At 38.7% G+C, this 15,311-nt stretch overlaps 1 protein-coding gene across 1 annotated transcript in view; it reads left to right on the forward strand.

Annotated features, from left to right (window-relative positions):
* The window catches only part of IPO11 (importin 11), a 233,060-nt gene that overhangs the window by 144,473 nt on the left and 73,276 nt on the right, over positions 1–15,311 (forward strand). Inside the window, exon 28 of the mRNA XM_017850710.1 lies at positions 8,500–8,621. Coding sequence (XP_017706199.1) covers positions 8,500–8,621 — 122 coding nt within the window. The remainder of the gene's footprint in view (positions 1–8,499; positions 8,622–15,311) is intronic.

Genomic DNA, 15,311 nt, shown 5'->3' on the forward strand with positions numbered 1-15,311 from the left:
TTTTTTTTTTTTTTTTTTTTTTTTGGGAGACGGAGCTAGCTCTGTGGCCCAGGCTGGAGTGCAGTAGCAGAATCTTGGCTCACTGCAACCACCGCTTCCCAGGCTTAAGCAGTTTTCCTGACTCAGCCTCCCCAGTAACTGGGCTTATAGGCACATGCCACCATGTCTGGCTACTTTTTGTATTTTTGTATTTTAGTAGAGATGAGGTTTCACCATTTTGGCCAGACTGGTCTCGAACCCCTGACCTCAAGTGATCCACCTGCTCTGGACTCCCAAAGTGCTGGGATTACAGGCATGAGCCACTGCACCTGGCTTATGCAGTAAATTTTGAAATCTGGTGGTGTGATGCCTCTAGTTTTGTTCTTTTTGCTCAGCATTGCTTTGGCTATTTGGGATTTTTTATGGTCCCATACGAATTTTTTTTTTCTATTTCTTTGAAGGATATAATTGGTATTTTGATAGCGATTGCACTGAATCTGCAGATTACTTTGGGTAGTATGGTCATTTTAACAGTATTCATTTCACCAGTTCATGAACATGGTATGTCTTTTTTTGTTTTGTTTTGTTTTTTACCTTTTTTGTGTTTTTAAATTTTAAAAATTTGCTGTGTTAATTTAAAAATTTTTAGAGATTGAGTCTTACTCTATCATCCAGGCTAGAATGCATGGCACAATCATAGCTCACTGCAACCTCAAACTCTTAGACTCAGGTGATCCTTTCACCTTAGCTTCCCAGTTAACTGTGACTACAGATGTGTGCCACCACACCCGGCTTTTTTTTTTTTTTTTTTTGGAGATGGAGTCTTGCTCTGTTGCCCAGGCTGGAGTGCAGTGGTGTAGTCTCGGCTCACTGCAAGCCCCGCCTCCCAGGTTCACGTCATTTTCCTGCCTCAGCCTCCTGAGTAGCTGGGACTACAGGCGCCAGCCACCCCGTCCGGCTAATTTTTTGTATTTTTAGTAGAGATCGCATTTCACCGTGTTAGCCAGGATGGTCTTGATCTTCTGACCTTGTGATCTGCCCGCCTTGGCCTCCCAAAGTGCTGAGATGACAGGCATGAGCCACTGCAACCAGCCCTACACCTGGCTAATATTTAAAATTTTTTGTAGACATACAGCCTTGCATATTGCCTAGGCTAGACTTGAACTCCTGGTCTCAAGAGATACTCCTGCCCCTGCCTCACAAAGCGCTGGGATTACTGGCATAAGCCACTGTGTCCAGCCACCTTCAGTTTTCTTCTATCTAGTTTTTAATTAAGAAAAAAAAAAGTCATGTGAGTCCATATCAACATTTGATCTGATTAAATCCAAATGCAATCCAGTGAGATATTAAGTCAGTTAAATGTAATTTAACATTGATATATTTCTTTGGGCTGCTATTAGCTTTAAAATATTACATCATAATGCAAAAAAAAAAAAATACATCTTATTAAGTAATTAAAATGGCTTAGATTTTGACAGGCATGATGGCAGGCACCTGTAATCCCAGTTCCTTGGGGGACTGAGGCAGGAGAATCGCTTGAACCCAGGAGGCAGAAGTTGCAGTGAGCTGAGATCGCACCACTACTCTCCAGTCTGGGCGACAGAGCAAGACTGTCTCAAAAATAAGTAAATACATAAAAATAAATAAAATGGCTTAGCTTTGCTTATCATGTAATTAAAGTATCATGTGAGGACTACTCCAGTTACTGCTTGGTAACTTTGAAAGCAAACACATTTTAAGGTTTCAGTGGCCAGGTGTGGTGGCTCATGCTTTGTAATCACAGTGCTTTGAGAAGTCTAGGTGAGAGGATTAAGCCAGGAGCTTAAGACCAGGCTGGGTAACAAAGCGAGACTCCATCTCTACAAAAACTAAAAAAAAATTAGAGCCCCGGAATTTGAGGCTGCGTTTAGCTATGATCATTGCACTCCAGACTGGGCAGCAGAACAGGATTCTGTCTCTAAAAAAAAGTTTAAATATTTTTTTAAAACAAAAAAAATTAAAACAAGAACTTTTTTATAAAATGAAGTTTCAGCGATTTTGGCATCACTACCAAAACAACCTACTTTGTATTACTTTTCATTGTCCTTTCCTGCAATTTCCTTTCATCTTCTTTCCATCCTCCTTTATCTTTCCTTTCCTTGCTCTCCTAATCTTGGATACTTCTTCCACTCCCCCACCCCAGATTCCTACTGTAACTCGTTTTGATTGTTTGTTTTGTGGCTTTTTTGTAGCTTGTGATTATTTTACAAAACTCCTACTTGATGAGGGCTCAGTATTCTTGTTAGATTTATTCACATGTCCAGCCCTTTCTAAAATCCCTTGGTGCATGAGGATCCTGTCCCCTTGAATATCTTGGGTTTTCGCCTCAGTCACGTAGATCCCAATTTGAATTCTTGGCCTCACTTGTGGGTGCCCCTCAATGTGTTATCTAAACATTATTGTCAGTGTCTCTATATCCTTGATAACAACTCTCTTGAGATGGTCATGAGCCCTGTTTTTGTTTGTTTGTTTGTTTGTTTTTTCTTTGAGATGGAGTTTCAGTCTTGTTGCTCAGGCTGGAGTGCAATGGCACCGTCTTGGCTCACTGCAACCTCCGCCTCCCAGGTTCAAGTGATTCTCCTGCCTCAGCCTCCCAAGTAGCTGGGATTACAGGTGCACGCCACCATGCCTGCCTAATTTTGTATTTTTAGTAGAGACAAGGTTTCTCCATGTTGATCAGGCTGGTCTTGAACTCCCGACTTCAGGTTATCCACTCACCTTGGCCTCCCAAAGTGCTGGGATTACAGGGGTGGGCCACCATGCCTGGCATGAGCTCTTTCTTGCTTAGGAACTTAAAATATACCCATGGTCTCTCACTTCCCATTGATATATCATTTGTTTTTACAGTAAATCAGTAATAGAAATGTAAGGGAAATACTGTTATGCCTCCATCTATAGGCTAGTGGGCTAATCCAGATCTTACAATGCCTATTTGTCCCTCTTTTTCTTCCCAATTCTATATTGTTTTTATATCCACACTTTATTGTGCTGGTACCTAGAATACATTCCTTTCCAGAATGCTGTGTTCTTATTCTGGATTAGACATTTGGTCTTCTGGATTGGACAGCTGGTTTGATATTTGTCATGTTACACTGATGAGGCTTGACTGGTTCGTATGTTTCCTGCGCTGTCCATACTCCAACTGTGGCTGAAAAGAACTCTTAGCCCTCTCTTCTCTGCCTTCTCTCCTCAGGCTTTTACTTTTCAGTCTTTCGCCTAGCCTTCTATTTTTTTGTTTGTTTGTTTTTTCATTTGTTGGGCTAGAATTATAGTAAGTCACCTAGAACTTTATACCAAGGCTCAACGTGCTGTGGTTTTAGAAGTCTGTTCTGAATCCCTATTAAACTAATTATAAATTCTGCAGCCCAGAACTGATATTCAGCTGATAGGTGTCAATGTGGTCATACCAGTTGTTAAAATATTGACATAAATCCTGCAAATTAGCAAACCGGGTAAAAAGTGCCTTTGATAAGTGTTATAATTAATGGTATAAATTTTACTATAAAAAATTGAGCATGCCTTTTAAATATTTTAAACACATGTTTTGAATCTGCAGGAGTACAGTGAAGAAATTTTTATCAATAATAAACTATCAATAATCTGCAGTTTAGGACATCTTCTGGTGTATTTAACAATTTTAAAAGTCTTCAATAACCGCTGTAAATATAGGATTCAGTGCAAACTAAAATTAGTATTTATTCCTGGAATAAAGAAACTTTTACTCTTTCAACAAAAATATAGTGGCTTACTATTGCTGGTAATATAAAGTTTGGGAGTAAAGATGCTTAAGAATTATTAAGAGTTGAAGGGTCTAAATTGTATTTTATCAGAATGTCAGTTATTTTCTATTAAAGTTCCACTGGCAAAAGTAAAGAATTTTTGCAACAATCAGGGAAAAAAGTAAAGGACCATCATGAATTGACAATAGACAGTTGTGTTTGAAATAAAACACATTTTTTAACTGTCAAAATGAACAAAAGCATTTAAATAATATCAGCATTTTTTCAATAACATTTACTATGTAGTTTTAATAGAATATTTGAAGGAATAAAATATTTAATAAAAACACCGGAAAATTATTAATATGAGAGTATTATTACATTCTAGATTTGTTTCCGACATCTTAGAAAACTTGTATAGGCATACTTGATATTGTGAGTTTGGTTACAGACTACCACAATAAAGTGAGTATCTTCATAACATAAGTCATACAAATTTTTTAGTTCTCCAATGCATATAGTTATAATTACACTATACTGTAGTATATTAATAGTGTGCAGTGGTACTATGTCTAAAGTAACAATGTATGTACCTTAATTAAAAATAATTTGTTGCTAGAAAATTTTAGTGATCTTCTCAGCCTTGAGTGAATAATGTTTTTGCTGGTAGATGGTCTTGCCTTGATAGTGATGACTGCTGGCTGATCAGGGTGGTGGTTGCTGTAGGTGTGGGTAGCTGTCACAGTTTCTTAAAATAAGACAAATGACGTTTGCTACATCAATTGACTCTTCCCTTCACAAATGAGAGGATTGACTCCAGTTTTGACAAAAATTCTACTGAAGACTAAATGGTCCTCAGAGAGCAAGAAAAGGAAAAATAAAAGAGGATGGAAGGAAGTTGCAGGCAAAAGATAAAGAACAGTAGGTTGTCTTGGTAGTGATAACAGAATCACTGAAACTTCATTTTTTTAATGTTGACGATGGACTATTTGGTCCTCAGTAGAAATTCTGTCACAATTGGAGTCAGTCCTCCCAGATTCTGCTGCTTCTTTATTAAGTTTATGTAATATTCTAAATCATTCGTTGTTATTTTAGCAGTGTTCACAGCATCTTCACCAGGAGTAGTTTCGATCTTAAGAAACCACTCTTTGTTTTTGTTTTTTGCTCATCCGTAAGAAACAATTCCTCATGGCTGGGCGCGGTGGCTCACGCCTGTAATCCCAGCACTTTGGGAGGCCAAGGTGGTGGATCACCTTAGGTCTGGAGCTTGAGACCAGCCTGACCAATATCGTGAAACCCTGTCTCTACTAAAAATACAGAACTAGCCAGGCATAGTAGCACATGCCTGTAATCCTAGCTACTTGGGAGGCTCAGGCAGGAGAATTGCTTGAATCCGGGAGACAGAGGTTGCAGTGAGCTGAGATCCCGCCATTGTACTTCAACCTGGGCAACAAGACTGAAACTATGTCTCAAAAAAAAAAAGAGAAAAACAACTCTTAATCTGTTCAAGCTTTATCATGAAATTGTAAAACTTTAATCACACCTTGAGGTTTCACTTCTAACTGTAGTTTTCACTATTTCCCCCATATCTGCAATTATTTCTCCAACAAAGTCTTGAACTCCTCAAAATCATCCATCAGAGTTGGAATCAAGTTCTTCCAAACTCCTGTTAATGTTGATGTTTTGACCTCCTCCCATGGGTCACAAATGTTCTTAATAGCACCTGGAATGGTGAATTCTTTCCAGAAGGTTTTCAATTGACTTTGCATAGATCCATCTGAAAAATCACTGCCTATGGTAGCTATAGCCTTATGAAATGTATTTCTGAAATAGTAAGACTGAAGTTTGAAATGACTTCCTGATCCGTGGGTTGCAGGATAGATGTTGTGTCAGCAGGCATACAAACAACATTAATCTCCTGTACATCTCCATCAGAGCTCTTGGGTGACCAGGTTCATTGTCAATGAGCAGTAATATTTTGAAAGAAATCTTTTTTTCTGAGCCATAGGTCTCAACAGTGGGCTTAAAATAGCAGCAAACCATACTGTAAGCAGATATGCTGTCATCTAGGATTTGTTCCATTTAGAGAGCTCGGGCAGAGTAGATACAGAGTAATTATTAAGGGATTTAAGATTTTTAGAATGGTAAATAAACATTGGCTTGAACTGAAAGTCACCAGCTACATTATCTCCTAATAAGAAAGTCAGTCTGTGGACACGTTGATGTTTTGAACCCAGTCCCTGACTTCTCCTCCCTAGGTGTGAAAGTCCTGGATTGCATCTTCTTCCAGTAGAAGGCTGGTTCATTTACATGGAAAACCTGCTGTTTAGTGTAGCCACTTTCCTCAGAGATCTTAGCAAGATCTGAATAACCTGCTGCAGTTTCCACATCAACACTTGTTGCTTCACCTTCCACTTTTATATTATGGAGGTGCTTTTTTTTGTTGTTATTGTTGAGACAGAGTCTGGCTCTGTCACCGAGGCTGCAGTGCAGTCACATGGTCTCGGCTCACTGCAGCCTCCGCCTCCCGGGTTCAAGCAATTCTCTGCCTCAGCCTCTCAAGTAGCGGGGATTACAGGCACCCACCACCACGCCTGGCTAATTTTTGTATTTTTAGTAGAGACGGGGTTTTACCATCTTGGCTAGGCTGGTCTTGAACTCCTGACCTGTAATCCACCTGGCTTGGCTTCCCAAAGTGCTGGGATTTCAGGCGTGAGCCACCGCACCCAGCTGGCTTCTTTTATTAAACCTCATGAACCATCCTCTGCTATCTTCACACTTTTTTTCTGCAGCTTTCTCCCCTCATTCAACCTTCATAGAATTAAAGAGAATTAGAGCCTTGTTTTGGATTAGGCTTTGGCTTACGAGAATGTTGTGATTGATTTGATCCTCTGTGCAGACTAATGGAACTTTCTCCATGTCAGCAGTAAGGCTATTTTGCTTTTTTATCATTTATATGTACACTGATGTAGCACTTCTAATTTTCTTCAAGAACTTTTCCTTTGCATTAACAGCCTGTTTGGATCAAAAGGCCTTTCAGCCTATCTCAGCTTTTGACATGTCTTTCTCACCACGCTGAATCGTTTCTAGCTGTTGGTTTAAAGTGAGAGATGTGTGACTACCTTTAACTTGAACACTTAGAGGACATGGTAGGATTATTAATTGGCCTAATTTTTTTTTGCAGGGGGTGGATGGAGTCTCATTCTGTCACCCAGGCTGGAGTGCAGTGTTGCGATCTCGGCTCACTGCAACCTCCACCTTCCAGGTTCAAGTGATTCTCCTGCCTCACCCTCCCAAGTAGCTGGGACTACAGGTGCATGCCACCATGCCCAGCTAATTTTTGTATTTTTAGTAGAGACGGGGTTTCACCATGTTGGCCAGGATGATCTCGATCTCTTGACGTCATGATCTGCCCACCTCATCCTCCCAAAGTGCTGGGATTACAGGCGTGAGCCACCACGCCTGGCTGATGTACTTTCAATCTGTGTGATCAGTACGCTTGATGGCATTTTACCTCATAGATCCTATAGAGACAGAACCAGTAGAGTGTGTGTTTGCAAAAGGGCCATGTATTCAAAATGGCTCTTAAATGCTGAAGGGCCCTAGAAAGCAGAGAACAAGGTAGACTAGTGCGGTTTGTCAGCAAAGGATGTCTTACTGGGAGAACTGAGAGCAGAAGGTGGCAGCAAGATAGGTAGATATTCGCACTGCTACTTCCAGACCCTCAGGTTTATTATATTTTATAGGGAATTGGTGTATGTGCTCTTGGCAAGACAATTAAAGGTCCTTACACTAGGGACAGTAAATAAAGCAGAAATCAGGAGGCCTTCCTAGGACTAGGACTAATCAGAAGCCATCATATTGGATTAGCATTCAAGATGGAGTCATTTTTGTCTCCACAGTTAGATTAAAGAATTGGCATACATAATTGTGGGGCTGGTAAGTCTGAATTTTGTATAGCAGGCTGGAAACTCAGACAGGATTTCTGTTACAGTCTTGAGGCAAAATTTCTTCTTTCCTGGGCATACTGTTTTTGCTCTTAGGGTTTTCAATGAATTGGTTGAAGCCCACTCACATTATCTAGGGCATTTTCCTTTATTTAGCGTCAACTCATTGTAAATGTTAATCACATCTACGTAATACTGTCACAGCAACATCTAGCCTAGTGTTTGACCAAACAACTGAGCACCTTCGCCCAGCAGAGTTTATACATAGAATTAGCCATCACATTCTGTATTTTGTTGATTTGTTTTAGCATCATTTTTAGTGTAGCATGCAAATGTCTTAGGAAATAATTCATTTGTTTTCCTTTGAAACTCTGCAGTTTGAGGTTGCAACTTGTCCTCTCCTCTGAGAGTAGCAGCAAATTAGTCTAGCAAATTAGAGAACATTGAACAATAATCATCCAGTTGAATAAACTATAATCTAAGTACAAGTTGACAATTTTGAAAAATGTGTTTATTTTTTCATTGTACCTGATTGGCAGTGATTTATTAAATGATATTACTAAAATCACTCATGGGCTACTTACATGTTTTGAATAAGTCTACTTAGCTCTCAGGATTAATTAGAGTCAGTTTCTGGTTATGCTCAAATTATCAGTTTCCAGCTCATGACTTACCCCCAGTTCAGATATTCCACTTCTGTGGTTTACTATAATTGAATTTTAACCATGACGTATGAGGCTTTAGCTTTTAAAAGTATTTACCCACAAGTAAAACATATTTTAGGTATTTTGAGATGCCTCCTGCTTTTATTTCAGATGGACCAGCTTTTGGGAAATATGATTGAAATGTGGGTCGATCGAATGGACAACATTACTCAGCCTGAAAGAAGGAAACTTTCAGCTTTGGCTTTGCTCTCTCTTCTGCCATCTGATAATAGGTGAGGCAATGTTTTCTTAAAATTTGTTTCTTTCAAGCATCAAAATGTAAACACTATTTTTGGCCATCAGTATGGCTGTGTGTTGCTAGGCAGTGGTACTTTTTTCTATATGGATGTGAATTTTGTTAGCTGATGATGATGTGGTAAGTGTTGATCCAGATCCAGAAAGCACTTAGTGGGATAGGTACTCTTGGGACTGTGGATGCCCTCGTTTATTTTGGTTGTATTCATTTTACAAATTTATTTTGTTCTTATCTGAATTTCCATTTTTTATAATAACTATTAATAACTCTGTTTTATTAGACTAATCTTCAGTCCTCTTTTACATAGATATATTAAATATCTAACATTTCAAAGTCAATAGCACTTCATAAAGTGTGTTATAAAGTATGTTAATTGAAGAGTATTATTAGTTTTGTTTTCTTTTATTTTGGATTATTTATAAGGAAGTTTGCAAGTTGTTTTTTTCTTCTAAAATTCTCACTCCCGTAAAGCAAATACAAAATGCTTTGGTTTGGTCATTTAAAGAAGAATATATTTCTTCGTTTCAATTCCTATTTTGTGGAGCTTGGCATGAAATGCTTTTAAAAATACGTTGACAGTCAGTACTTAGTTCTCATTCACACTGTGTAGATTTTTTAAAGTGATGGCAGGTATATAAATAACATAGAGCTTGATTGGTGAATCTTCCTCATTACATTTTCTGGACAACTGCACATGGATGTGGTATGGGACATTGTTTATACTTTTGGCTTAGTCAGTTTGATTGAGCTTCATATCATTGCACACACCTGGAGTCCCCTTCTTTTCATAGCAAATTTTGAAATTTTAGTGCATGGTCAGCACATTTCTTGAAACTCACTTCATGGATGCACTTATGAATGTTGGTGGTATATTCTCAGGTCACCACCTTGTTAATGGCATGACAGCCCTTTTTGCTGCCCTTCTGTATCAAAGCCATTATGCTGGGCCCCTATTTTTTCTTTTTTTTTTTTTTTTGAGATGGAGTCTCGCTCTGTCGCCCAGGCTGGATTGCAGTGGCCAGATCTCAGCTCACTGCAAGCTCCACCTCCGGGGTTTACGCCATTCTCCTGCCTCAGCCTCCCGAGTAGCTGGGACTACAGGCGCCCGCCACCTCGCCCGGCTAGTTTTTTTGTATTTTTTTTAGTAGAGACGGGGTTTCACCATGTTTTTTTGTACTTTTAATTCTAAAGGCTTAAAAGCAGGTCTCAGGGCTTGATGTTGTGTTAAAAGAATAATGGTACTACATTAGATCTTTATGTCTTAGGGCAGCAATCCCCAGCCTTTTTGGCACCAGGGACCTGTTTTGTGGAAGAAAATTTTTCCATGATCTGGGGGAGGGGAAGGGAATATTTTCGGGATGAAGCTATTCCACCTCAAATCATCAGACATTAGATTCTCACAAGCAGTGTGCAACCTACATCCTACATCCCTCACATGCACCGTTCACAATAGGGTTACCGCTCCTATGAGAATCTAATGCTGCCACTGATCAGACAGGAGGCGGAGCTCCTACGGTAATGCTTGCTTGCCTTCTGCTCACTTCCTCCTATGCAGCTTGGTTCCTAACAGACCATGGACTGGTACCAGCATACGCATCCTAGTGATAAATTAGTAACATAAGTCCAGTTTTAGAAATCCTTATTTGTTCTTTATGTATTATTTACTTCTACTATGGTAATTTGTATTAAGGATATATATAATTATTTTATCTCAACATCATAACAATAGATAATACTTACCAAATGCCATATACTTTCCTAAGTGCTTTATGTTGATAATTTAATTCTTTAAACAGCCTGATGAGGTATAGACATGATTATCCCTTCTCACAGAGCAAACAATTACTTTAAAATGTTAAGTAACATTTCTAAGGTAAGAGATCTAGCATTTGGCATGGTATAAGCCAGTTTGAACCTGGAGTGCTTCACACCAGGAATGCCTCTTTTAACCACCAGATGATATTTCTCCCCAGGTGGACACGCACAAGGTGAACAAATTTCCTCTCTATGAAATGGTGTGGCATCTTATTTATTTTTGATAAATAAGCCGAATTTAAGCTACCTACATTTTAACTTATTGGTGTTTCTCTCAGTGGAAAAAAACTGACATGAAAATTATTGAAGTTTTTAATATTGAAATGTTAAAGAACATAGTCTTTGGTAGTAGTCAGCACTCTAAATGTTTGTTAGATAAATTAATGAATGGAAAAAAATGAGTTAGTAAGACATGTTAGAGTTTTCTCCAAGATAAAGTACTCAGATTATTGAAAGAAAGCTAGAAATGGTAGAGGTTAAGTTTAGAAAGATATCTAATTGTATCAGAAAATTTGTTTTACATTTTAATGAGAATACTGTTTGCTTCGACATATAATATTATGTAAGTGTGTGGTTGTTCAGAACTATTTTTGACATGTAAGTTGTGGAAATTTAATATAGGTTGAGTATCCTTAATCCAAAATGTTTCTTTCAGATTTTGGATTTTTGGGATTTTGAAATATTTGCATATATGCAACAAGATATTTTGGGGATAGAACTCGAATCTAAATGTGAAACTTATATTCCATATACACCTCATATAGTCTGAAGATAATTTTATACAGTATTTTAAATAATTTTATATATGAAACAAAGTACTTGTATGAAGTTTTCCACTTGTAGCAGTATTCTGGCACTCAAAAAAATCTCAGATTTGGGCCATTTCAGATTTTTGGATTAGGGATACTCAATCTATAGTTGGCATCTGTAAGAAAAATTAATACTTAGACTGGGACTTAAGTCATCTTATATAAATTGAGGGATAGGACTTTATTAAGACTCGAATTTCTCTTAAACACTGGAATTTCAAATTTAAAAGTTGTGAGGTGCCTTGTGATGGAAGATCAGATACAATTTTTGTTTTTAAAATGAAATACAAATCTGATGGGCACTAGCAAACTCACGTCATTTTTAAGGGTACTGAGAAAGTCTTGAATAATGTGGTACTAGAATTTTAAAGAATAATGATTTAACTTCATAATATCCTTAATAGACTAGTGATGAAACATTGATACAGAAAATCTGCATCAACCTGTAACAATCTGAAAAAAAAAAGAAAACACCTTTATTGTGCTAGAAATTTGGCACATAGTAATTGGCTTGTGACTTAGGAAGATTTAGTCACATGCTCTAGTGGAATGTGCTGATATTCAAGTCAGCAGTATTATTGTCTCCTATTTGTAACCTTTCTTCTAGTTAACTACATAGTTGTTAGAGTTTGGGGAGATTTTTCCTCTTTTGCATCCCCAATGATGATTTCTTATTTTTCTACCTAATAGTAATTTCCTATTCTTGTGTTTCTTTTAGATTTTGCAGCATACCATTTCCTTTTCCCAAAATAAGGCATGTCTAAAGTATGATGTTGATGATTTTAAAAGTCAGGCTAAATTGGGAAATGTCATTTTTTCCTCCTTTTATTATGATGGCATTTGGGTCCAGTTGATTATTTTTTGTGGGAGGGTGTCTTATGCATTGTAGGATGTTTAGCATCATCCCTGGCCACTACCTACCAGATGCCAGTAGCATTCTCCCCTTCCTCCCCTACTCAAGTCACAACAATTGAAAATATCATCAGACATTGCCATTAGATATCCCTGGGGACAAATTGCCCCCAATTTAGAACCACGACTCTAAAGAATGACCATTTGGGAAATGGTTAAACTCTTTTACTCTAATCCACTACTTTTGGCTTAGAAATTTGGTATAGACTACTTTAGGACCACACTCAAATCCCAGGGCCACCAGTCACTTGCTAATGACCATGGTCAAGTTACTTAACTCTCTGTGTCTGTTTCCTTGTTCTTAAAATAGGGGTACTAATAGTATCTTTCTAATGAGGTTGTTGTAAGGATTAAGATTGAGTTTACATATGTAAGGTCAAACTGTCTACATAGATGGAATTAGCTGTCCTTATTTCATCCCCTTCTTTTTCTCATCCATGTAATGCAGTACCTAATTCTAAAAGATGATTTGAATGGGAAAGATACATTTTTGCATCTGAAATACATAGTAAGTTTTGTATTAAGAAAATGAACCTAAAGAAATAACCAAATTCAGGCCAGGCTCAGTGGGCTCATTCCTGTAATCCCAGCACTTTTGGAGGCTGAAGCAGGCAGATCACTTGAGGTCAGGACTTTTGAGACCAGCCTGGGCCAACATGGTAAAACCCTATCTTTACTAAAAATACAAAGATTAGCTAGGTGTGGTGTCACATGCTTGTAATTCTAGCTACCCAGGAGGCTGAGGCAGGAGAATTGCTTGAACCCGGGAGGCAGAGGTTGCAGTGAGCCAGTGTGCGCCACTGTGCTCCAGCCTGGGCAACAGAGTGAGACTCTCTCAAGAAAAACACAACAAAACTGATGACAACTTTAATTTTGATTATGAAGAAAAGAAACTAACACGAAACACTCTTCACATCATTCCCCCACATTTTGATTTTTTGATGTCTCAGTTTACATCTTTTTTATATTGCCATTTCTTAACAAATTATTGATTTTTCTTTTTTCTTACTTCCATTGCCTGGATACAAGTACAGAACGTGTAGGTTTCAGCCCATCATCTAGGTTTTAAGCTCCGCATGCATTAGCTATTTGTCCTAATGCTCAACCTCCCCTCGCCCCCCACCCCCACAAACTGGCCCTGGTGTGTGGTGTTCCCATCCTTGTGTCCATGTGTTCTCATTGTTCAACTCCCACTTATGAGTGAGAGCACGCAGTGCTTGGTTTTCTGTTCCTGCGTTAATTGCTGAGGACGATGGCTCCCAGCTTCATCCATGTCCCTCCAAAGACATGATCTCATTCCTTTTTATGGCTGCATAGTATTCCATGGTATATATGTACCACATTTTCTTTATCCAGTCTGTCATTGATGGGCATTTGGGTTGGCTCCCATGTTTTTGCTATTGTAAATAGTGCTGCAAGAAACAACATATACATGTGTCTTTACAGTGGAATGATTTGTATTGCTTTTGGTATATACCCAGTAATGGGATTGCTGGGTCAAATGGTATTTCTGGTTCTAAATCCTTGAGGAATTGCCACACTGTCTTCCACAATCATTGAACTAATTTACATTCCCACCAACAGTGTAAAAGTGTTCCTATTTCTCCTCAGCCTCTCCAGCATCTGTAGTTTCTTGACTTTTTAATAATCGCCGTTCTGACTGGCATGAGATGGTATCTCATTGTGGTTCTGATTTGCATTTCTCTAATGATCAGTGATGTTGAGCTTTTTTTCATATGTTTATTGGGTACATAAATGTTATTTTTCTTATTAATAGTTTTGTTTTGGCTAGGCACGGTGACTCATGCCTGTAATCTCAGCACTTTGGGAGGCCAAGGCAGGCAGATCACTTAAAACCAGGAGTTCGAGACTAGCCTGGGCAACACAGCAAAACACCATCTCTACTGAAAAACAATTCAGAAAATTAACTGGGTGTGTTGGTGCATGCCTATAATCCCAGCTACTTCAGAGGTTGAGGCGCAAGAATCACTTGAATCTGGGAGGCAGAGGTTGCAGTGAGCCGAAATCGTACCCCTGCGCTCCAGCCTGGGTGACAGAGCAAGACTCTGTCTCAAAAAGAAAAAAAGAGTTTTGTCTTTGTCTTTATAATTCATAAAGATATGAGTGATATACTCGCCACAATTAGAGTATTATTTTGAATTTTTGTCTGTGTAGNTTTTTTTTTTTTTTTTTTTTTTTTTTAAGTGGCAGGGTCTAGCTTCTATTGTTCAGGCAGGCCTTGATCTCCTGGGCTCAAGTGATCCTTCCAACTCAACCTCCTGAGTAGCTGGGACTACAGGCATGGACCACCATAGCTGTGTAGTTTACCTTTACCAGAGAATTTTATCCATCCAGATGTTTTCTTGTTACATTTTACCACTGTTAGCAGTTTTTGTAAGACAGGCCTGTGGTGATGAATTCCCTCAGCTTTTATCTGTCTAAGAAAGTCTCTATCTGTCCTTCATGTTTGGAGTATATTTCTGCTAGTTACAGTATTCTTGGTTGCCCCTTTCTTTCCTTCAGTACTTTGAATATGTCATCCCTCCTGGCCTGGAAGATTTTCACTGAAAAGTCTGCTGCCAGATGTGTTGGAGCCCCTTTATATGTTACTGGTTTTATTGCTGCTGCTTTTAGGATCCACTCTTTGTGACCTTTGAGAATTAGATTATTATATATATGTCTTGGAATTGTCTTATGTGGGTTGAATCTCCTTGGTGGTCTTTGACCCTCTTGTCCCTGAATATTTATATCTTCCTCTGGATTTGGAAAATTTTCTATTATTATTATTTTTTTACTATTTCTACCCCTTTCTCTCTCCCTCTTGAAGGTCAGTGACTCTCACATTTGCTTTTTTTTTTTTTTAAGATGGAGTTTCACTCTTGTTGCCCAGGCTGCAATGCAATGGCACGATCTCAGCCCACTGCAACCTCTGCCACCTGGGTTCGAGCAATTATTCTGCCTCAGCCTCCCGGGTGGCTAGGATTACAGTGATATACCACCACACCCAGCTAATTTTGTATTTTTAGTAGAGATGGGGTTTTGCCATGTTGGTCAGGCTGGTCTCGAACTCCTGACCTAAGGTGATCCACGCACCTCAGCCTCCCAAAGTGCTGGGATTACAGGTGTTAGCT

Source organism: Rhinopithecus bieti, unplaced genomic scaffold (genome assembly GCF_001698545.2).
Source record: "Rhinopithecus bieti isolate Rb0 unplaced genomic scaffold, ASM169854v2 scaffold_2409, whole genome shotgun sequence".
Lineage (NCBI taxonomy): Eukaryota > Metazoa > Chordata > Mammalia > Primates > Cercopithecidae > Rhinopithecus > Rhinopithecus bieti.